At 39.1% G+C, this 23,634-nt stretch overlaps 1 protein-coding gene across 1 annotated transcript in view; it reads right to left on the reverse strand.

Moving 5' to 3' along the window:
- Positions 1-3,740: 3,740 nt before the first annotated feature.
- LOC125721156 (gamma-aminobutyric acid receptor subunit beta-1-like) overlaps positions 3,741-23,634 on the reverse strand; it is an 85,558-nt gene continuing 65,664 nt past the window's right edge. The window contains exons 6-9 of the mRNA XM_048997182.1: positions 21,254-21,388; positions 18,158-18,310; positions 11,411-11,661; positions 3,741-5,352 (exon numbers count right to left, since the gene is read on the reverse strand). Coding sequence (XP_048853139.1) covers positions 5,005-5,352; positions 11,411-11,661; positions 18,158-18,310; positions 21,254-21,388 — 887 coding nt within the window. The 3' untranslated portion in view covers positions 3,741-5,004. The remainder of the gene's footprint in view (positions 5,353-11,410; positions 11,662-18,157; positions 18,311-21,253; positions 21,389-23,634) is intronic.

Consider the following 23,634-nt stretch of genomic DNA (forward strand, 5'->3'; position numbering starts at 1 on the left):
TTCTGAAAAAATAAACCAATTAAGAAAACATAAAATAAAGACAACACAAAACATTGACAACACAGAAAAAAATTGTGAAAACATTACTGTTTCAGGTGTTATTGTTTTTCCTTTTTGTTTTCTAAATCTTTTGTTTTACTTTTTTGTGTTTTTTTTTTGCAGTTTTACTTTTTGCATTTCTGTAATATGCTGTGCTTTGCACCTCATGACCACCATACAAATATTTTACTCGGTTCTGTAGTTTCACAGCTAAAAATAAGGAAATTTATCCAATTTTTATACCTGTTTGTGCTGTCCAGGCTCACAAGTGGAAGCTATGGGTGCAAGGCAGGAAATAACCCAGGACGGGGCACCAACCCATTTCAGGGTGCATTCCTGTGTACACACATAAGGGTGACTCCAGTTCACCTCAGCATGTTTTTGGACTGTGAAGGAATCTAAAGAACCCAGATGATGACATAAGGAGAAAATGCACACATGGGGCCATAGCAGAAGCAGTGCTAACCACTACACCACTGTGCCCCCCACAGAAGGGTATTACATAATACAAATAAAATATATTAATAGATTCATAGAAGTTAAAATAATTTAATTGTTTGTTTACAATGATGCAAAAAATTTATACGAAAATATGTAGTTGATAATATGCTTCTGTTTTTCAGAATTACCCTCTAAATATAGAGGTAAAAAAACTCTTTGAATATGGAAAAATATTTTCTGGAGGAGACACCAGAAAAGGTTATTTTTACCGGCCTTCCAAAGGATGGCCTATACAAAATTAAGGGATATCAGGACATGCAGTACTGTGCAGTATGTAAGCAATTCTATAAGTTGTGATAAAATGTGTAATTTTATGGAATAAACTTAATTCATAACCTTTAATTTGAATCAATTAAATTTAACAAATGCAGGTTTTTAACATGACAGTTATTTTGTATCAATATAAATAGACAGTAAAGCAAGGAAGGTATTCATTCTGTTAATCACAATTTACATACATACACATCTACAGGTATACTATGTATATCTATTTTGACACCAGTACTTTGTTACTGGTAAAATGACTTTCAAAGAAGTTGTGGCCAGTAATAGGTGCAGGTTGCTTTTAACCGTATTTATTGATATCGATGCAAACTCACAGTAGAGCGCTACATTTTATTTCTTTTTGTGTTTATGTCATATCAAAAGCATGTTACTTTACAGCATTGAGAAGTGTACATATATTTCACAATGAACCAAAAATTGATTTTTTTTTTCATTTGCAGATTTTGTTATCATCTAAGGATGATCAACATTACTTCAGGTCTGAAAGTGATTACAAGAAGCTGTCGACGGTATATTTAAACAAATGTGTTTTACATATGGCATCAGGGACTGGAAATTCAGTAGAGCAGGTGAGTTCCAAAGCTTTGCAACCAAATCAACTGCTTCTAGCTCGCTGCCACTTTCACTGGTTTTGCTAGCATTTCGCGACATCCCTGAGTTGATATCTGCCAGGGAATACCATGTTCTTAAGGTAGTAGTGCTTAGAGGGATTTGATCCAAAGGTCCTTCTGCAAGAGAAGTTACAGTGTTTTTACAGTACATTGTCTCCCACTGTTTTATGTGTGTTTTACGAAGCGGAGGTGACAATGTCTCCAAGTCGATCTCCAAGTCATGTTGAAATTCCATTCCATGGGCAAATGTCATCTGAGACGTTTGTCGTTTTGTCAACACACATTCTGGTCCTTTTGCTCTTCGAGGGATATTAGTCTGTATGCTGGGACCGTTGTTATGACCCCACTTTGACCACAAGATGTACAGACAAACCTAACCTGCACTTCAAAATGTACAGGCAAATGCACTAAGAAGGTGAATGCACATACATTTACAGCAGCCCAACACACGATGGTTCCTTATAGAGCTTTGAAAGAAGTCATCAGCTCTTACAGTATGCCCAAAATCATTGTTTGAGGGTAAGGTAAGATAATATCAGATCAATGGCCTTTACTGGCAGGTATACAGTGCTGCATCATTTTCTCTTGAATCACCTTCGGCATCTATTTCAGCACTGCCCAATTCCCGTCCCGGTTTGCCAAATCAGTTTGTAGATTTCCCTGCTCAAACACAACTACCAAACCTGGCAATTCGCTGGTGAGCTGAACAGAGCAGGGAAATCTGCAAACTCTGTTGCAGACTGTCCCTCCAGGACTGAAATTGGGCAGCCCTGATCTATGTAAAAAGCAACAATTACACTAACAGTAACAACATCATTAGTAACAATAGAATCTAAGAAAAGAAAACATACCAGCAGACAAGATTATATTGTTGTATTTACAGATTGTCATCATAATGCTGGAATGTCATAACTAGAGTGTATATACAGTACATATAGCATATATATCACAAAAGTCAACAATATTGTTGGTTTATTTCTTCTTTTAAAAAAGTACAAGTTTATTATTTTTAAAGCCTATCGACTAGTTATAAGTTAACCCTGTTAAAATATTTAGTTTCTTGTTTAAAGGCACAATAATCAGCCATGAGAAAAGAGCACACTGCTGATTAATTTTCTCCTATTGAAACATGCCTAATTTGTTGTATTCAGTCTAATGAACCCTGGTACCTTCACATCCTTTTTAGTTCTGATTAATTCCAATTTTTTTGTAGTGCAAAGTGATTGTACTCCACGGAATCAGAGTTAATGGATCGCAGTTGGCCAGTTGAGTGTTGCTGTTTTTCTCTTTCAGTGGATTGCAACTCACAAAAAGTAAGCTGTAACACCCCAGGGCACTATGAGCTACCCTATCATCACAACCCCATAATATTTCTTAAAAAAAGAACTGAAATTCCACTGATGATGGCTTATAATGAAGAAACGGCAAAGCAAGGCTCCAGCACCATTGCATGTTTTTAAAGAGAAAATAAAAACTTTGTAAGGGAGTGAAAAAAGACAAGAACTCAATCGTTATCTAGTTTCTACCACAACCCCTCCCTACTGTGCTACATAAGCCTATTCACTCCTCTTCCCGCAATTGCTGGGTTTCACATTTCTCTCTTAGCTTTTCCCATGTGATTATGTTAAGATCCATCCACTCAAATTTTAATGTGAACCCTTAACTGTGCCTTGCTCTACCCCATTCCATGATATATTACAAGATTCAGTTGTTTAAGTTCTAACTCTGCACTGACATTTTACTCTCTGACAATGTGAATTAACAGCAATATCATATTAGATTTACAGAGGACTTCTCTGGACCACATTAAACTGAATGGATAAATAAAGAGGAATAAGACATGACTAGAACTCAGTCCACGGAATACATTTTTAAAAAATTGATAAAACATTCTGTGGACTTGAGTTTTGGACGTTAAACAAAAGTTCTTCGTTCGATTAGATGAGGATGGAGTAAATTTTGGGCCCCAATACGATAACATATGATGAGGAAGCCTGGCTTTAGGTCATTGGTGGTCTCATCTGCAAACTAACAAAAACTGGAAAGAGTTTTGGAAATTTACTCTTCAATTCTGAACTCCATAGACTCACATTACACTCTTAGGGCACATATTACTACTATATTAAGATCTAAAATTTTCCATTCTACACGTTGGGATTACATGGGCATGTTTGCACCGGCACTGGTCTGTATCAGATCACATTCAAATTCAAATTTCCCTCCATGATTTGTCTTCAGTCATTGAACAAAATCCATATTCACTTTTTTTTATGTTATTACACAACCATATAGTTAATGGTCTAATTAATGATGCCTTTCAGGGGTGCTAGGTACATGACTTATAATTAATAAAGTCCTCAATTGATTAATCAAAAAAGTAGTTGTTAGAATGTGTTATAGATTAGTGCACCTGCTTAATAAATGAATAAGGTTTTCCTTGACTCAATGCATGTAAATTAAATTTTGTCCCACAGCACTTCAATTTCATTCTTCATCATAACTATTATTTATATATTTTAACTACATAAAATATTAAATGGATGAAGCACTACTTTGCATTCAAAAAGTAAGGTGTAATCACGCCTGGAAAGTATTTTTTTTGAGGAATCTCTACAGTGGTTTCCAAAGAACACTCTGTTTGTCTATTTGTAAATGACTTGAAAGTGTAACATTTTTTTTTTTACCTGAAAGTTGCATTTTACAAAATCCCAGACTAATGAATTCCAATTTATAGCAGTCATGTGTCTAAATTCTATATTTTTTTAAAGAATGGAATCGATTACTAAACAATGAAGCCTTCCATTGGTCCAGGTTAATCTAAAAAGCTAAATGGTTGAGCAATCAAACAAGCTCAGTGTTTTCATGCAAGAATGAATGCTGGCATATGCAGGACTAGTGGGAAATGAATATATAACTGCTTGCGTCAAACGCAAAAAGATAGCAAATCGCCCTTGCTGAAGACAAAATAGAATCTGTTCGTCAGCCAGGGCAGTTTCTTGTCACAGGACATCGGTAAAACAAAACATTCATCAGAAACAAAAGGTCAGTGAGTCAGAGCTAATTACTTTCTTAAACAGAGCATCCTTGCTGCATCCAGAACATGGAAACCTGTTGCCACATACAAATGGGTTTTCCCTTTACAGAGAAATAACACAGTGTTTTGTTCACAAGTCTTCAAGTCATCACAGTCCGGTTTGGCACAAAATCTGCGAGGTCAGATGCCAACAGATTGGACCTCCTAACGTCAGAACAGAAACAGTGGTTCTGTATCCATCTGAGCCTTATTCAAATACTAGGTCCATGTGATTCTATTTTCAATGTGCAGGTACAGTTATGGGAAAATATAATACTGTTATTTTTATGTTTTATATATTAAAATATATTTACACTGAAGTGAAGCATACAGCCCGATATTCTTCGTAAAATTATACTGCTATGGAAAAATAAACAATGGCTGAATACCTTACCTTAGAGTTCTGAAAAAAAGGAAAAATATATATATAATTTGTTAATCCCCTAATGGACAGCCTTTAGGGAGAAAATAAATAAAGTGTAAAGAAGGCGCCCCCTAGTGGACGTAGTAGAGCCAGTAGACCAGGTTGAAGAAAGTGAAGGTGATGGGGAAGATCACCCTGGACCATTTGTCTATGGCGTTCACGTCCGTCAGGTCGGGGATCTTGACCTTGAGCTGGGACGCCCTGCGGCGTAGTTTGTTCTTCTTGTGGCCCAGCGGCTGGTCGACGGCCGGTCGCCCATACAGGTCCCGGCTGGCCATGGGCTTCCGGTACTGGATGCTGGCGCTGTCGTAGGAGAACATGGTGGCCCGTGGGTCCCCCAGACCCGCCAGCATCTCTGCGCCACTCACCTCATTGTGGATCCCAAGGTTGGTAAGCAGGATGTTGCCATGGGCATCCACCTGCCGGAACCAAAAAAGACTAATGTAATCTCAAGGTAATACTGGTCTTGGAAGCTAGAGTATTACATGTGTTTATTGGGCAAGAGCCTTTTTTGGGCCTTGTTCAATGGGCCAATGGTGAAATCTCCCATGGGATTTGAACAAGCAACCTTCTGATTACAGACACAACACCCTTATCTGCCAAGCCACACACCAAGGCCATTACAGTTATTGTTACTCATTTAACAAATTAAGTAGAAATAATATGCCCACATTGTAATATTTTGGTGAAGTATTTGTTTAGGAAAGTGCATTCGGACTGAGATGTTTTGAAATCATATATAAAACAGTTTTCCAGGGAAAGTTGCTGGCATTTGTGCTTAAAGATTATCACCCTTTTAGACTGTACTGACAAATACTGAAAATGTAAAATGCATCAATAGATATGTAAGTTTAATCTATTGAGGAAAACCACTTAAAATCAGTTTTTTAAATCCAACAATAACTGTATGCGATATAATTTCTCAGAAATTTTGGATTCTGTTGGATTTAAACATCAAAAAGTTGAAGTGTACTGTTCAACCAGTATAAGTCAAGATAATTCAACATTATGATTCAGTGCCTGTGTACGTTATTTATTATTATAAGTTCCAGAATACATTGCAGCAACATTTGCATTTATATCTGCTACCGTTATTGCTTTGGTCATAGTTAAAAGTGAACTGCTTCAGTAATACATTCTGTTTATGCAAGTCCTGATATGTTTTCATAGTTTTGTAGCAGGCAAAAGCTGGAGGTTAATATTATTATTATTATTTTACCGTGCTAGGAGAAAGAAGCCCATACCGGTAATTGAGTTAACAGTAAAAATACAAAGACAACTGAAGGACACTGTGGAGATCAGACACACACAGGCATATGAAACTTCTGCTGTTTAGAGGTTATCCAGACCCAAATAATAATAATAATAACAATAATAATAATAATAATAATAATAGGGGGCGGCATGGTGGTGCAGTGGTTAGCACTGTTGCCTCACACCTCTGGGACCCAGTATTATCATTTCACCAATTTCAGCAGCATCAACAACAACAATAATGATTTTTCAGCTAAATTGAATGCCAGATCACCAATTACTTGAAGACTTTCAAAACAGACCAGACTGGCCATTAACTCAGCCACATTAGTGTTTTCACTAGATGTTCTCGGAATGTTTTTTCCTTTTTCATTAACTGAGCCACATTAGTGTTTTTACTTTATCTTCTCAGATTCCTCCCCCCCCCCCCCCTTTTTTTAATCCAATCACGCAAAAGCTCACGCGACATTAATCAGCCAATCAGGCATAAGCAGATGGAGTTGCCTGTAGACCAACTGTTTTGTGCCATTTGCTACTTCAGCAATTTATGCTCTTCTATTTTTGGAACGTAAGTAGGCTATTTAGGGAAATTACTTAAAATTGTTATGGGTGCCAGAATGGCCTCACAATTCCTGCATTGTTTGATTCTTGTCCCAGGACTTGTGCTCAAACACAGTGCGAATGCATGTGTTTTATATAGATTGGTGTATCTAGTTTGCCTTTTCTGTGTAGCTGTGCAGCATATGATGGACTGGCATTGCCCCCAGTTTGTAGCCAGTTCTGGGCTTCCTGGGATCACCATGACTCTGCATTGGATGAGCACTTATGGAATTAAAATGGATGGATAATCTTGTCACTATTAACATTATCATTTAAAGAACAATTAGAGGCTCATGCACTTGCTTCACAGCAGCAAAGCGACCACATACTGGGAATGTGTCATATGATATTTATATATCGTGTATAAATAGACACTGGATTTGAGCTGAGAAGTTTTGACACTTCACCTTAACAAAGCCTAATCATTTGAGATAAACAATATCACAGCATTGACTATCAGCAATCTGGGTCAAGCCAAGTTCTCTTGCTGAATAAAAATAAATCCAACTACTGAATGCCATGAATATGCCAGCATTAAACTTAGAGGTTATTATCTAAAGGAGGAAAACACCAGATTAACATATATGTGCATTAAATATGACAATTTTTAGGCGTTTCAAAATTAATGACTGCTCCAATGATAACTTCCTTTCCTTGGAAGTGGAAACAAACAGCTAAATTCAGGGTCTGTGGTTAATCATAGAGGCTCTTGACCCGTTACATGGAAATGAGATTCTTCATTCCACCTGAGCTCTTCGGCACTTCATTAAACTTAATTCACATCCTTAATTGAACTAATGTAGCCTTTTCACAGAGACAGAGAAGTTGCAAACATTCGATCGCTCTGGAGTGGAGCTGGGGAGTCTTATATGACATATGGTTATTAAGAGGGAGACGCTTCCTAGCACCTGGGGTCATATAGCGACAAGCATTGTAGTAATCCAACAGTATCAAGCAGGGTAGTAATCCAACAGTATCAAGCGGGGTAGTAATCTACCAGTATCAAGTAGGGTAGTAATACAAAAGTATCAAGCGGGGTAGTAATACAACAGTATCAAGCGGGGTAGTAATCCAACAGTATCAAGTAGGGTAGTAATACAAAAGTATCAAGCGGGGTAGTAATACAACAGTATCAAGTAGGGTAGTAATACAAAAGTATCAAGCGGGGTAGTAATACAACAGTATCAAGCGGGGTAGTAATCCAACAGTATCAAGCGGGGTAGTAATACAAAAGTATCAAGCGGGGTAGTAATACAACAGTATCAAGCGGGGTAGTAATCCAACAGTATCAAGCGGGGTAGTAATACAAAAGTATCAAGCGGGGTAGTAATCCAACAGTATCAAGTAGGGTAGTAATACAAAAGTATCAAGCGGGGTAGTAATACAACAGTATCAAGCGGGGTAGTAATCCAACAGTATCAAGTAGGGTAGTAATACAAAAGTATCAAGCGGGGTAGTAATACAACAGTATCAAGCGGGGTAGTAATCCAACAGTATCAAGTAGGGTAGTAATACAAAAGTATCAAGCGGGGTAGTAATACAACAGTATCAAGCGGGGTAGTAATCCAACAGTATCAAGTAGGGTAGTAATACAACAGTATCAAGCGGGGTAGTAATACAACAGTATCAAGCGGGGTAGTAATCCAACAGTATCAAGTGGGGTAGTAATACAAAAGTATCAAGCAGGGTAGTAATACAACAGTATCAAGCGGGGTAGTAATACAACAGTATCAAGTGGGGTAGTAATACAAAAGTATCAAGCAGGGTAGTAATACAACAGTATCAAGTGGGGTAGTAATACAAATGTATCAAGCGGGGTAGTAATCCAACCGTAATCCTACACAGAGAAGAGATGCAAACTATAACTGGAATTCTACCATCACCATATCAAAAGAGACCTCAGAAAAGCTACACAGGTAATGGGGGGTGGGGGTCATATATGAACACATTCATTCACTTCATCAAGGCCACATTACAGGTCATATACAGTGCTTTTTAATTAGTAGCACCTTTACAATAACATTACAAAAACATTTCTGTTTAGTATTTGAGATTGACTACAATTGCAATTGATAGGAAAATGGCAAAAACAGAACTTAATGAGTCAGTCAAAAACTGACAATACTTAATACGAGGAAAATGTCTGTACAGAGGATATATGCAGATATGTTCAAAATTGCTTGTCAATGGACTTCTGTAATGAATCTAATGCATTTGCAAGATCTAATGCCAGATCTGAGTCTAGCCCTTCCTGGTTAATTCCCTTATGCTGAAGTGAAAATGGCTCTTTTATTTTGGATTCACTCCATCGTTTTCTTGAGCCCATATCCAATCGTAACCCTAAATAAAGTTCCCATTCCTACTTGGTCGGTAAAAGCCTGCAATAGAGGCGCCATGTTTAAATTTTAATTCAATGAAACAGTGGGACAGCAGTCCCTCTAGGATTTCCAAACCCACAGCATACCTTGAAAAGTTACCATAAGAAGATGCTCTTTTTTTCGAAAAGGCTTATTTTGTGTGCTGGTATCGTGTAAGCTTTAAAAGAAGTTCATAGCTAGACCTAGCTAGCTAGCAAGCACATATTTCAGAAATGATACTGTTTAAATTGCACTCCAGAAATATGATGAACAAAATAATGCTTACATTATCTCATGTCCACACCGTTCTCTCTCGCTGAAAAACTATGAACTATTTTTGCATATTTTGCATATTGCATAAATGCAATATTTTGCATTTATATTCACATCACATTAATAATGTTACTTTCTCCTATGTCATTCCCCTATTTTTATATTTCAAGTCTGCAAACTTGGCAAAGTTTCTAGGGAAATGGCCCCCACAATAGTGAAGAAGATGATGCACAATTACTCAGTACTGCCGCTTCAGCCAACAGGCTCCATGGGCTGAAAGATGAGTAATCTAAAGTAGAATTCCCCAATCAGGTCCCCAGGGACCTCCAGATGGTTCACGTTTTTGCCCCCTCCCAGGTCCCACCCATAGAGTACACATTTTTGCTTCCTGCCAAGAGCTGGAAGGCAGCAAAAACGTGGCGTGTCAGGGGGTCCTCGAGGACCGGGTTGGAAAACAATGATAAAAAGCAACTTACTGCCATAGGCTGACAAAAGCTAGGCAGCTACAGTATATGGGTATGACAAGAAACTGCTTCCCTTATAATGAGACTGCTAAACATGATTAATGCTTGGACTGCATTTCTGTTTGGAAAACTATTGCTTTTGCTGGCCCAAGTGCATATCTCTATACGTGACAGTTTTGCTGAAAGACATTATTCTATCTCTCTCACATTCAGGGTTGGCTGACTGCCCCTCTACCCAACAGTATAGTAGCTATAACAAGCAGTAGATATTAGCAGGGACAGCTTAAGTATACTTTTCTTTAGATCGCTGACTTTCTCTACCCATAACTTTAACCATTTAACTTAGCTTTAACTTACTTTAAAAGCCCCTTTCAGACCTGCACTGCCATCCTGAACTTTTCTAGAAATTGCCCAGAGGGGCTGTATACTAGACTTTAAATGGACTTCACTCTGCTAGCTCCCTAGTACAAAGTCTGGGTTATTTATGACCCAAAATGGAGCAGGGAGAATACTGGAGAATTCACTGTGGGCGAGTGGGTTTGTTGATGATGTTCATATTGGGCAGCTGGTGTAAAAATGGAAGAATACATACATCTGAGTGCAAAGAAGGGTCATGAAGAAGGCTAACTGAAGTGACAACAAGATTTGGGAACTTCTGTGAGTAGTACTGTAAAGAAAACACTGTGATTTCTGCAGCATACCGCAGCACCCGGAGTATTCCTAGTAGATGTGAATGGATCTGACACTGACATTTTCTGGTTTTGTGCCACATGTGTGAAGGGCAACTCTGGAAAATGGACCTGATTCTCTGGGCAATGTCCGGAGTTCATGCGTGAAAATGGCTTACGTTTGTCATTTTGAGTAAAGGATCAAGGGCTCTGCAATTCTTTACAAATTTTAAATGATTGAGTATAAAACTTGTTACATCTCATTTGCTGTTGTTGAGATTCTGTCCCTGATGCCTTGAGGTTTAGAAGAAACAAACATGTTAAGGTTTCACACCCACCATTGTCTTCACTGACCAACCTTCACTACACTGGCCGCTTGACCTTAGCCTTACAGACACCTGCAAAGAGCCACTGACACACATAGACACATAGCATCATTGTAGTACAAACTTACGTGTTAAAGACTAGGACACCGCTTAAGGAATGCAGTTTCATATATTGCATTTACAGTTCAAGGAGTTGCTTTTGTTCAAACAATTTTATTGGAATTATGCTTGAAATACAGTTGTTTTCCCTCTACGATCTCCTCTGAGTACATATGCAAAGCCATTTCTGAAAAGAAACTGTCAACAGTTAAGTAATTTGCTGTAGATTGCAATGAATTTTGACATTTTTCTCTAAGTTTTGCCAAACAATCACAATAATTACACCCTATCGCCATACTCTGAAATGTGTATGACTCTCAGTAATCAGTTATTATTTAAAATCCAAACGATTACTATAAAAATTGTAATTGCTTAAAAATGCCCAAAATATAAATCATGAATACAACACAAATACTGAATAAAAAAGCTTGCGCACCTGGACTTTGTTGGAGTCCAGTCTGCTCTTCTCATTGTTGGTCTTGGCTGCTTTCTCTGCAACTTTCTTCTGCAGGTGGGGGCCCCGACCAAAGAAGATGTAGTTGACGAAGGCGTACTCCAAGAGCGCCAAAAAGACGAAGACGAAACAGCCCATGAGGTAGATGTCGATGGCCTTCACATAAGGAATCTTGGGAAGGGTCTCACGGAGGTGAGTATTGATGGTAGTCATGGTCAGGACAGTTGTTATACCTGGTTCATGGGAAAAACAATGCAATGAGTTGTTTCTCTAAAGTCACTCTTACACGTAAGAGCTGTAGGTCGGTTATTGACCTCTCATGTGCTAGGATCTCTGTTATATCAGTGACGGACTTCATTTCACTGGATGTAGGAAGCCAGGCAATGGTTTATACAGTAATTAAATTTTCAGTGAAGTAAACTACGACTTATATGCAACGGAGAGTCTTTTAAAGATATACTGCACAAAAACGTAAAATAGACAGGTACATATATACTGAACAAAAATATAAACGCAACACTCTTGTTTCTGCTCCCATTTTTCATGAGATGGACTTAAAGACCTACAATTCATTCCAGATACACAATATTACCATTTCTCTCAAACATTTCTCACAAATCAGTCTAAATGTGTGATAGTGAGCACTTCTGCTTTGCTGAGATAATCCATCCCACCTCACAGGTGTGCCACATCAAGATGCTGATCTGACATCATGGGTAGTGCACAGGTGTACCTTATACTGCCCACAATAAAAGGCCACCCTGGAATGTGCAGTTTTGTCTCACAGCAAAATGCCACAGATGCCACAAGCATTGAGGGAGCGTGCAATTGGCATGCGGACAGCAGGAATGTCAACCAGATCTGTTGCTCGTGCATTGAATGTTCATTTCTCAACCATAAGCCGTCTCCAAAGGCGTTTCAGAGAATATGGCAGTACATCCAACCGGCCTCACAACCGCAGACCACGTGTAACCACACCAGCCCAGGACCTCCACATCCAGCAGGTTCACCTCCAAGATCGTCTGAGACCAGCCACTCAGACAGATAATGCACGGCCCCATGTTGCAAGGATCTGTACACAGTTCTTGGAAGCTGAAAATGTCCCAGTTCTTGCATGGCCAGCATACTCACCGGACATGTCACCCGTTGAGCATGTTTGGGATGTGCTTGACCGGCGTATACGACAGCGTGTACCAGTTCCCACTAATATCCAACAACTTCGCACAGCCATTGAAGAGGAGTGGACCAACATTCCACAGGCCACAATTGACAATCTGATAAACTCTATGCGAAGAAGATGTGTTGCATTGCATGAGGCAAATGGTGGTCACACCAGATACTGACCGGTTCTGAGTCCCCAGACCCCCAATAAAGCAAAAAACTGCACATTCCAGGGTGGCCTTTTATTGTGGGCAGTATAAGGTACACCTGTGCACTACCCATGATGTCAGATCAGCATCTTGATGTGGCACACCTGTGAGGTGGGATGGATTATCTCAGCAAAGCAGAAGTGCTCACTATCACACATTTAGACTGATTTGTGAGAAATGTTTGAGAGAAATGGTAATATTGTGTATCTGGAATGAATTGTAGATCTTTAAGTCCATCTCATGAAAAATGGGAGCAGAAACAAGAGTGTTGCGTTTATATTTTTGTTCAGTATAAGAACATAAGAACTATACAAACGAGAGGAGGCCATTCGGCCCATCAAGCTCGCTTGGGGAGAACTTAACTAATATCTCAGAGTTGTTAAAATCTTATCTAGCTCTGATTTAAAGGAACCCAAGGATTCAGCTTGCACTCCGTTATCAGGAAGACTATTCCATACTCTGACTACGCGCTGTGTAAAGAAGTGCTTACTTAAATCCAGTTTGAAATGTTCTCCCGCTAATTTCCACCTATGGCCACGAGTTCGTGTATTTCAACTAATGCTGAAGTAACTATTTGGTTGAACAGCATCCAAACCTGTTAGAATCTTATATACCTGGATCATGTCCCCCCTCAGTCTCCTTTGCTTGAGACTGAACAGATTTAGCTCAAGTAACCTTTCCTCGTATGACATTCCTCTAAGACCAGGAATCATTTTTGTGGCCCTACGCTGCACCTTTTCTAAGGCCACAATGTCCTTTTTAAGATATGGTGACCAAACCTGCACACAATATTCTAGGTGAGGTCTCACCAAGGAATTGTATAATCTTAGCATTACCTCCCTTGACTTATACTCCACACACCTGGAGATATACCCCAACATCCTATTGGCCTTTTTTATTGCTTCCCCATACTGGCGAGAATGGGACATGGAAGCATCAACATACACACCAAGGTCTTTTTCATGATCAGCTACCTTTATTTCAGTGGGACCCATAAAATACCTGTACTTTATATTTCTGCTCCCTACATGGAGTACCTTACATTTGTCTACGTTAAATTTCATCTGCCAGGTATCGGCCCAGTCACTAATTAAATCAAGATCCCGCTGTAGCTGCTGAGCCGCTAATTCAGTATCTGCTACACCACCCACCTTGGTGTCATCTGCAAATTTCACCAGTTTACTGTATATATTGGTATCTATATCATTTATGTAAATTAGAAACAATAGTGGTCCTAAAATCGAACCCTGCGGTACCCCACTATGGGCGCAGACCCACTGTGACATTGTGCTTCTTATATCTACTCGCTGTTTCCTATCTGTTAACCAGTTATCAATCCAGGTCGCTACGGTACCTAAAATACCTGTCGCTTTGAGTTTAAGTAGGAGCCTCTTGTGGGGGACAACATCAAAAGCCTTTTGGAAATCTAAGTAGATGACATCATAGGCCTTCTTATCATCAACTTCCTGAGTAGCTTCCTCAAAAAACTCCAACAGATTCGTTAAACAGGATCTACCTCTCCTAAATCCCTGCTGGCTATCCCGCAAAATGTTATTGGGGTCCAGGTAATCTACGATTTTCTCTTTGATTATAGCCTCCATAACTTTACCAGTTATACAAGTTAGACTGATTGGCCTATAGTTTGACAAATTACTTCTATCCCCTTTTTTGAAAATGGGCGTTATGTTGGCATGCTTCCAATCAGAAGGTACCACACCTTCAGATAAGGATTTTTGAAACAGTAAAGTTAACGGTCGGCAAATAATATCCCTCATCTCTTTTAACACTATAGGTAAGATGCCATCAGGGCCCTGTGATTTGTTTATTTTGAGCTTAGCTAGGCTTTGCAAAACATCAGCTTCAGTTATATATATATATATTAGTTATAGACGATGCTGGATCAGTAATAAGAACTGGTAAGTTACTAATGTCCTCAACAGTGAATACCCGTGCAAAACTATCATTGAACTAATTTACTATATCAATGTCGTTTACTATTATAAGACCCTTACTATCCTGCAGATTAGTAATTTCAGGTTTTAGAGCTCTTTTAGAGTTAAAAAACTGGAAGAAACTTTTAACGTCATCCTTAGCTTCCAATGCAATCATCCTTTCAACATTTCTTTTAGCTCGTCTAATATCATTTTTTCACTCAGCCTGTAGACTTAGATATTCCTGCTTTATTCTGTCATCATCAGTTATTTACCATTGCTGGAACAAAGCCCTTTTCCTCCTTACTTTATACTTTATTTCCCTAGTAAACCACCTAGGTTGCAATTTCCTAGATTTATTCTTGCTGGAAACAGGTATGAAGTCCTCTTGCACTTGCAATAATGTGCTTTTAAAAAATTCCCAGGCCTCTTCAACAGTTTTGTTATTTAACTCCATCCAGTTCACAGTTTCTAGTTTTAGTCTCATACACTTAAAGTCAGCCTTCCTAACATTATATATTTTTGATTTGGACTTAGCTCTTCGAACACTAAACTTAACCTCAAATTTGACCATGTTATGATCACTACTGTCAAGTGGTTCTAAAACGTCTAATTTACCAAACCTGTCCTGGTTATTAGAGAGAACAAGATCAAAAATGGCATCTCCCCTGGTAGGGGTGTTAACAAACTGAGTAAAAAAACAATCCTGTACTAATTCCACCATCTCCAGTTCATTTTCAGAAGAACAGATGTTGCTGTAGGATGGAAATAAATGGAAATAAGCACTGTTTTAACAGATAATAAGTTCAATCATGTGAGTGAATGGTGTGTGAGTGTGCCCTGCGATGGGCTGGCCCCCCATCCTGGGTTGTTCCCCGCCTTGTGCCCATTGCTTCCTGGATAGGCTCCGGACCCCCCGCGGCCCAGTAGGATAAGCAGTTTGGAAAATGGATGGATAAGTTTAATCAAAATTCATTAAAATGACCTGTATGACACCAATTACATCTTCACTTAATTAAACAAAGCAAGGAAAAAAAAGATTAAAAAACTTGGATAAAATGATTGTAGATCAGCTACAGGGAACTAAAGCAACACTAACAGTCAGGGACAGCAGCAGTAATAAAATGATATGATGTTTAATGAGTAACCTGCATATGTAAGATGAGCAGATACTGACCTTTAGCATCAGATCGTGAAATGAAAAAGTGTTTTTAATCAGTGCAAACAAAGCAGCAATGACCAAACTGCATATTCATTCCGGGAACAAGAAAATGCATAGCTGTGCATCGCACCTTCCACAGTGTGTCCCTAGCATATTGGAAGACTAAAGAGCAAAAATGTGTCCTAATACAACCTGAAAAAAACCACTGAGCTACAACAGAGAAAGGTTGTCATATATTACCCCTGTCGTATATGAATTATTTTGCATATTATAGTACCAGAAATGTGAGAAACATTATATTTCATAGTTAATGAGAAACATCCTCTGTGTTTATCCATAAAAACAGAATGGAGTGAGAATAAATGTTAGCTTGGGGGGAAAAAAAAGTCCAAACAAATTACAATAAGTGATGTTTTTAATGTATGTGTAAAAGTATGAGAAATATGAATATTATTGTCTTTGCATTATAAATAAAATAAATTCAGCTGCCAGATTCATAAACAGAGAGTAAATGCAGAAGGTCCCACAAACAGAGAATAACGATACCGCAAGTTTCTGCTGAAGTGCTGCACTCTCTTTAGCTTCTATCTGCTTCATTTTGTAACCATGTCTGCATTACATCACATTCAGATTCACATTAAGAAGTAAGCTTATTATGGAAAAAATGGCACATTAACACAAGAGGCAATAATAAAAACAGGACAACAACAAAAGAATGAACTTTGCTAAATCGCAATGCTTTTCATTATCAGCATGAGAAAGAACAGACTTTCTGTGACAAGAAACCTAAGTAAGCAGTATCCAGTATTGCATTCCTTACTGATTTAGCCTTTAGCGCCGACGCTGAGCAAAAATGAACTCGCATGAAATGCTATGTAGTCCTGTTTACACCACCAAAGTAATCTCTGCACTATTTGGTTTAAAGCAGAAGAACCAGCCCCGACCCCCCTAACTTTAGGGTTACTGGAATACTGGATTTATAACTAAAAGTCTCTGGCCCCTTTGCACTCCTGAGCAAAGCAAAGCGTGAAATCAGTGTCGCTTCAGTATAATAAACTGCTGTATAAGTGTGAAAAAATTAAAGAAAGCTACTGACGATCGCATCTCTGATCTGATTCTGCCCACTTGCGCATTTTGGTTCAGAAGTTAAAACCTTTCAAAAAGACATGGAGTAATGATATGCTACTGGATGTAGATAATGGCAGAATGTGTGTGTGTGCGTATGGGTGGGAGATCGCGTTACTGTATATTATGGAATAACAATATGAATAAAGGAGAATTGTAGTAAAAAAATGTACAAATTTGATGTTTAGGATGTAGTAATCAGGGGTACATAAAACTAGTGTACGCGACATTCGTAAGGGGAGTGAGAAATAGATCATGTGGTGCAAGGTTCCTTAAGTGGATTCCAGCAGGACTGTAATTTCTAGAGCTTCCAGAACTGAGACTTTATTCCGTTTATCTTCAAAGGTAATTACTCACCTGCCTCACTGAAGTACAGGCAAAATTAGTGGCGTATAAATGTAGCCTGTACTGGCTACCATGATGAGACAGTAACATGCAGTATGGTTCAGACCAGGGGTGTCAGAGGGGCATGGATACCATGAAAAATTCAGGGGGGTCCAAGGTACCACTTTCTCAGGGTCCCTGGGATGTCTAGTTACCTCGATCCCCTCGTTCAGCCTGTAAACTCCAGTATCTCTCAATAAAGTCAAATTACAGACAACTCGTACTTACAGACATCTCGTACTTACGAACATCTCGTACTTATGAACATCTCGTACTTACGAACATCTCGTACTTACGAACGGGCCACCATAAAGCCTATTAAAAATTCAGGTTAAATACAATATGCTTCATAATAGCGAAACACACACACTACATTGTGATGATCATGAAAATTTTGTGTGGCTTCAGAGGTCTGTTGGCTCGAGATACGGTACAGTACAATATATAGTTTGTTTTATCACTATTATTATATGCCATATTGTTATTTTAAGATGTTTTTGTGTATTGTGTGCTCCGTAAGTGTTTGATATGCACAGAGACAAACACTTGACTAAGTGACACTAAATAAGAACCATATTTACTTGTTCTGACTTACCTATAAATTCAACTTAAAGACAGACTTAGGAAACTGATCTCGTTCATCACCTGGGAATTGCTTGTAGCTGAATTTTATCTGAAATTTTAATCAATGAATAGGGCTGTCCAGACACAGCCCTTTGGTGAAATGGACAGGTGTGTGACAGTGACAGGACCGTACCCAAGGCCACTCGGGCTGCAGACGCGTCGTAGTTGATCCAGAAGGAGACCCAGGACAGGATGGTGATTAGGATGGAGGGCATGTAGGTCTGTAGGATGAAGTAACCGATATTCCTCTTCAGCTTGAAGCTCAGGGAGAGTCGGGGGTAGGATCCTGATGGATGATTTAAGACAAATGCAAAGAATCACCCATGGGAACTTCAGGAGGCTTTATGAAGTCTACAGGCACTTCTCCCAATGAATCTGTCATTTCTGAATTCATAATAATTCACATTCCAACTGTCACTATTTTGAATACGAGTTTAAAGCTCCACAGTCAAAACATTAAAAGGATTATATGCTCTCTGTTCAATTATCTATCATTTTATCTTTTATAAAATTTTATTTTATAATGAACTAACCTCCAGGGTATTCTCCATTTTTTCATAGCGTTTCAAAGGAGACGGTTTTTTGAGAATGACTTTGTTCCTCATGTGTGTTTTATTTCAGATACAGGTCTTGTACGCAGATCTCTTTATTTGTTCAATAATTTTATTCTTATAAACATGTCCTAACAGCGGAGAGGAGAGCACTGAAGCATTAATCAAGAGAATTATAACTAAGTCAAAACGTATACAATGGCCAGGCACTAATAACACCTCATTCACATTGTTCCCTGCCAAAACACTAGCACAAATTCTGATGAGATTTTATTAACTTATGATTGAAGACGCAACAGCATGCATTAATTCTTCAGGAAAACAAGCATCTCTGTGTGATACACAGAGGAACGCATTCTTTTTAACTGGGGTATTTCTGTTCCTATTGGGAGTCAGACGCACGAAACACGTCTCCAAAAATCTGTGACGAGATCAGGAGATCGAGAGATGCTGTGATGGGACACCAGCCCTCCTTTGCATGAAAAACCAAGCCGCTTCCTCAAGTCGATGCCTATGGGAAGCTTTTATAGTGTTTGTAAAGTACAGGAAGTATATTTAAATGTATAAGATCATTAAACATTGCACTTCAAGAGAAAAACAAAAGTAATGTTGTATAGAAAAGTACTGATGATGTCCCAGTGTTCCTGGTTGATCTGAATGCAGAACTTATGAAAATTATGATCAGGGGGGCGATGTCAAGTGGAGAATGAGGGTGTCCTCTGGCTCCACAAAGGTGATAAAGTATGACTGAACTCTCTTTTGGCCAGAGGAGGGATTGAATTAGCATTTATTGGAAAGCTGGTCAAAGTGGGGACTCACCACTGTCTCAGGCCTATCACATCTCAGGAGATCACCTTTTATAAGCAAAAATTCTCCCTCAACACAATATATAGGGTATCAAGGTGGCTGCATACTTCAAACAACAGTCCAGACGAAATTCAATTGAAGACATTGACGAGAACAAGCTGCCACATGTTCTGTGATGTTGCTGCCTTGTTCTATGTCGCGTCACAAAACTAGAACGTGCAGAACGGAACAGAGCCACATACCGAGCGCAAACAAACATATGCTCATTTGCAAATTCGGCCCGTGAAAAGCAGCTTGTCTGCACATCTTTGACATCCTGACGTGATCTGTCATATAAATACGGATAACTTTGCACAAAATTCAGTGATTCTTCCGTAAAAGGCATTCATAATTGCCTTTTGGTTTACCTTCCGGAACTTTGCTGAGAAGTCATGGACAGTAGAACATAAAAGTTTCTCCCAGGGGGCTTACACAGACAGTGACCACTGCCTGAAACTCACTGTTACAATATTGCTTAATAAGTATAGATTCCATTTTATTTCTTTTGGCCACCTTGGTGGGAGTGGGGGGGGGGGGGGGGGTTGTGGTGGCGGTAAAGAATTATCCTAGATTTGTACTTCTGCTGCTTGTGAATACTCGATATATGCCTACACTCTGTTACATAAATTAATTTTCTGCTCAATAAATCATTATTGTGATGAAATTACATTAGTCCAAGGCTTTGTAAGTGTATTACGTATAGAATTTATGCATGTAACTGTGTGTATATGTAAATATGTATAATATTATGTTCGAGTCTCCGCCTGGGTTACATGTGTGTGGAGTTCGCTTGTTCTGCCCATGTCATCATGGAGTTTCCTCTGGGTTCTCCGGTTTCCCCCCACAGTCCAAAAACATGCTGAGGCTAATTGGAGTTGCTAAATTGCCCATAGGTGTGCATGTGTGAGTGAATGGTGTGTGAGTGTGCCCTGCGATGGGCTGGCCCCCCATCCTGGGTTGCTCCCTGCCTCGTGCCCATTGCTGCCCATAGGCTACGTACCCCTCGCGACCCCGTAGGATAAGCAGCTTGGAAAATGGATGGATGGATGGATTATTATTGTTAATTATGAGAATCCCTGCTCCCTGTCAAATGCATGACTCAGTGCATTGAAGGTGCGGCTGCTTGTGACCCCTTCTGTCTTGTGTTTGAATCCCACCTCCTCTGTTTTCGTAGATTTTGTTCCCTTGTGTTTCAATTGAATCAGTTTTCTAGTCCCTGTGTTTTTCATTTGCATTCGGTTTTGGTTTTTTTTCTACCTGTCTGTTATTCCCCTAGTGTAGATTCTATTTCCTTCTTTCTGTCAGTCTTAGTTTTCCCCTCCCAGTTCCAGAGTTAATTAATTCCACCTGTTGGCTGTTCTTGTGTGTTCCCCTGATTGCTCATCGTCTTGCACCCTCCCCGATTGGATAATTGTCTGTCTCACTCCTGCTACCGTCCATTTCTGTTCCAACCTGCACTATGCCTCGTCCCCGGTCCAAACCTGCCCAGATCCTCGGTAAATCGTGAATGGACTGCATTTATATAGCGCTTTTCTACTCCTACGAGTACTCAAAGCTCTTTACATTTCATGCCTCACATTCACCCATCCACACACTCATTCACACACCGGTGGCGGAGGCTGCCATGCAAGGTGCCAACCTGCTCACTGGAAGCAATTTGGGGTTCAGTGTCTTGCTCAAGGACACTTTGATGGGGTCAGGAGGAAGCAGGGCTCGAACCTGCAACCCTCCAGTTGCCGAACGATAGCACTACCTCCTGCACCACCGTCTTCCCCATATATCTTTGACAGGTATATATTCTTACTCGAATAATGTAAGACCTGGACATCTACCTGTTGCAAAGACGACTTTCTTGGAGAGGGTCCTGTAGTTGATGATGGAGAACTGAGGCAGCTCGATGCTGTCCACTCCAGTGACGGAGCTGCCTCCCTGCCAGTAGAACTCAATGTCGTCTGTGGTGTAGCCATCTGAGTGAGGGAGACAAAGAGGGCAGGAGTACATTCTCCTGAAGGCAGGAATCATTCATCAGGACAGAAACTCAGCAGGGTGGGTGGGGGATTCTGTGCCCATTATCATTAAGTGGCCGATTCAGGTTCCAGGACTTACAGACTGAAGACAACAATGGCTTTGCTCTCACCTCCATGTGTGTGTATGTTTCACGTGAGAACATGATGGCACATGTGAAAAGAAGCATGTCAGTGTACCTTAACTCATATGTACACAGATGGGAAATAAAGCATCTTTTCACTATTTTTTCATCAAAAATTCTCAGTGGACTGAGTGTCTAGCCTCTGGATTATCTGACAATGCACTTTGAAGTTTGATCCCAGTATTCAACCCAATTTACTTAATTTTTCATGTTGTGGTGGGAGAAAAAAGACAGGAGGCAGTTGCTTAACCCGTGTAAGGGATGACCCCTCTTTTTAGTAGTAAAAAGGAAGAGCGAGAGGTAGATTCGGTTGCCGCCGAGATACCAAAAAAAAAAAAAAAAAACGCTGACCGGAAGTCAAACAAGCCTTCAGAATAAGAGCACATCTGCCCTGAGAATTCTGATCGCTAAGAACCCGCTACAATGTACTGCCATTCCAAACATGGCTGCTTCAGCGAACTCAGGCTAAATTATAAAGACATTACAACAGAATATACCAGCTCACAAACAGTGTGGGAAAAACAGCTGGGATCTAGTCTACGGGCTGGCCAATCCCCATGACCTCTGCACTGCAAACTTAGACATGCATAGGTCTGGGAAAACACAGAGTAAGTTGTTTTGAATTATAAATAATGTGGTGGTTTGGTTATACTCGGACAGATAGCGATATTCAGCAAGTCAGTATTGCAGCTCCTGTTGATATTTTGGAAAGGATACAAGGAAAATATATTATATGGATGCTGTTTCAGTATATTTCTATTTGCTCAGGCAATAAAAAGGACAGCATAAGTATACAAGCCGGATATCAATTATTCCCTAAAGCACTTTTAGATGAGCACTCTATTGTATCTGTTTAATAATGTAATTATGGTCCAGAGTGCAATTAGCAAGAGTTAATTGTGATTTCAATTTGAGACAGTAATATAAAACCATTGTTAATGTTCTTCATTATACTACTAACAAGAATTTTTAAGACATGAGAATTATAAAATCCTTTTATATTTGATATTAAAGTCAATTTAATATTGTTTGTCATACTGATATATAATAATGCAAATGGACTATGATTACTAGGTCAATCACAGAATATTCTGGAAATCTGTTGTCATTCTGATATCCTACTTTCCTAATGTTTTTTAATTAAATATGGCAAATGCCATTTATTGTGGACGTCACAAAAGAAATAAACAAACAAAAGCAACAGTTTCTGCAATACTTCCTCAAGATATTGTGTGTTGTTAGAGAACAATTTCTCCTCAAGGACCCCCATCTCTGGCCATTTGCTTTTTACATGTCTAATTTGTAACATTTGTAACATTTGTCTTATTTTTAACATTTGTAACATTTGTCTCATTTGTAACATTTGTAACATTTGTCTCATTTGTAACATTTGTAACATTTGAATTTTCCTTCATTATCCTTGTAGCTGATTATCATTATAGGATAATCCGAACTCTGTACTATTTTACCTATCATTTTTTGATGTTTCTATCAGAATCGCTTGTACTAGATTGCTAGAATTCATCCTGTATTTTGTCAGAAGACATTATTAATTGAGTTTATTTGGAAACACTGACAAAAATGTCACACCTATTAAAAGATGAAGTCAACAGTCCCTTGATTAAAAAAGTATAGTGGTGCAAAAAAGTAAAACCTACTCTGTTTTTAATATATGAATAAACTGTATTTGTATTTAAATGCTACATATTGCTTGGCATACTACATATTGATTGTCAATGATATGGATCGATGTGTGGTCACAGGTCTATGGATGTTTTAGCCATATACTGACATTTAGGATCCATCACATTTGACATTCTGTGTGGCTGCTACTGCGCTAATGATCGGAATCAAACCCAACAAGTATATTTCCCAATATTTTCCAAAATTCGGGAAGCCTTTGAGAGACTGTAGCAAGGAGTTTCTGCTCTATGCTGATGACCTCGTCTAGTTCACATAAAGGCTTCCTCACTACGAGGCCCTTAGCAGAATGAAAGGAGAGATGCATGATTTGACATCACTGTCTTACCATATGTGGGCACTGTGAGATGTGGAGAGGGGGGT

Source organism: Brienomyrus brachyistius, unplaced genomic scaffold (genome assembly GCF_023856365.1).
Source record: "Brienomyrus brachyistius isolate T26 unplaced genomic scaffold, BBRACH_0.4 scaffold32, whole genome shotgun sequence".
Lineage (NCBI taxonomy): Eukaryota > Metazoa > Chordata > Actinopteri > Osteoglossiformes > Mormyridae > Brienomyrus > Brienomyrus brachyistius.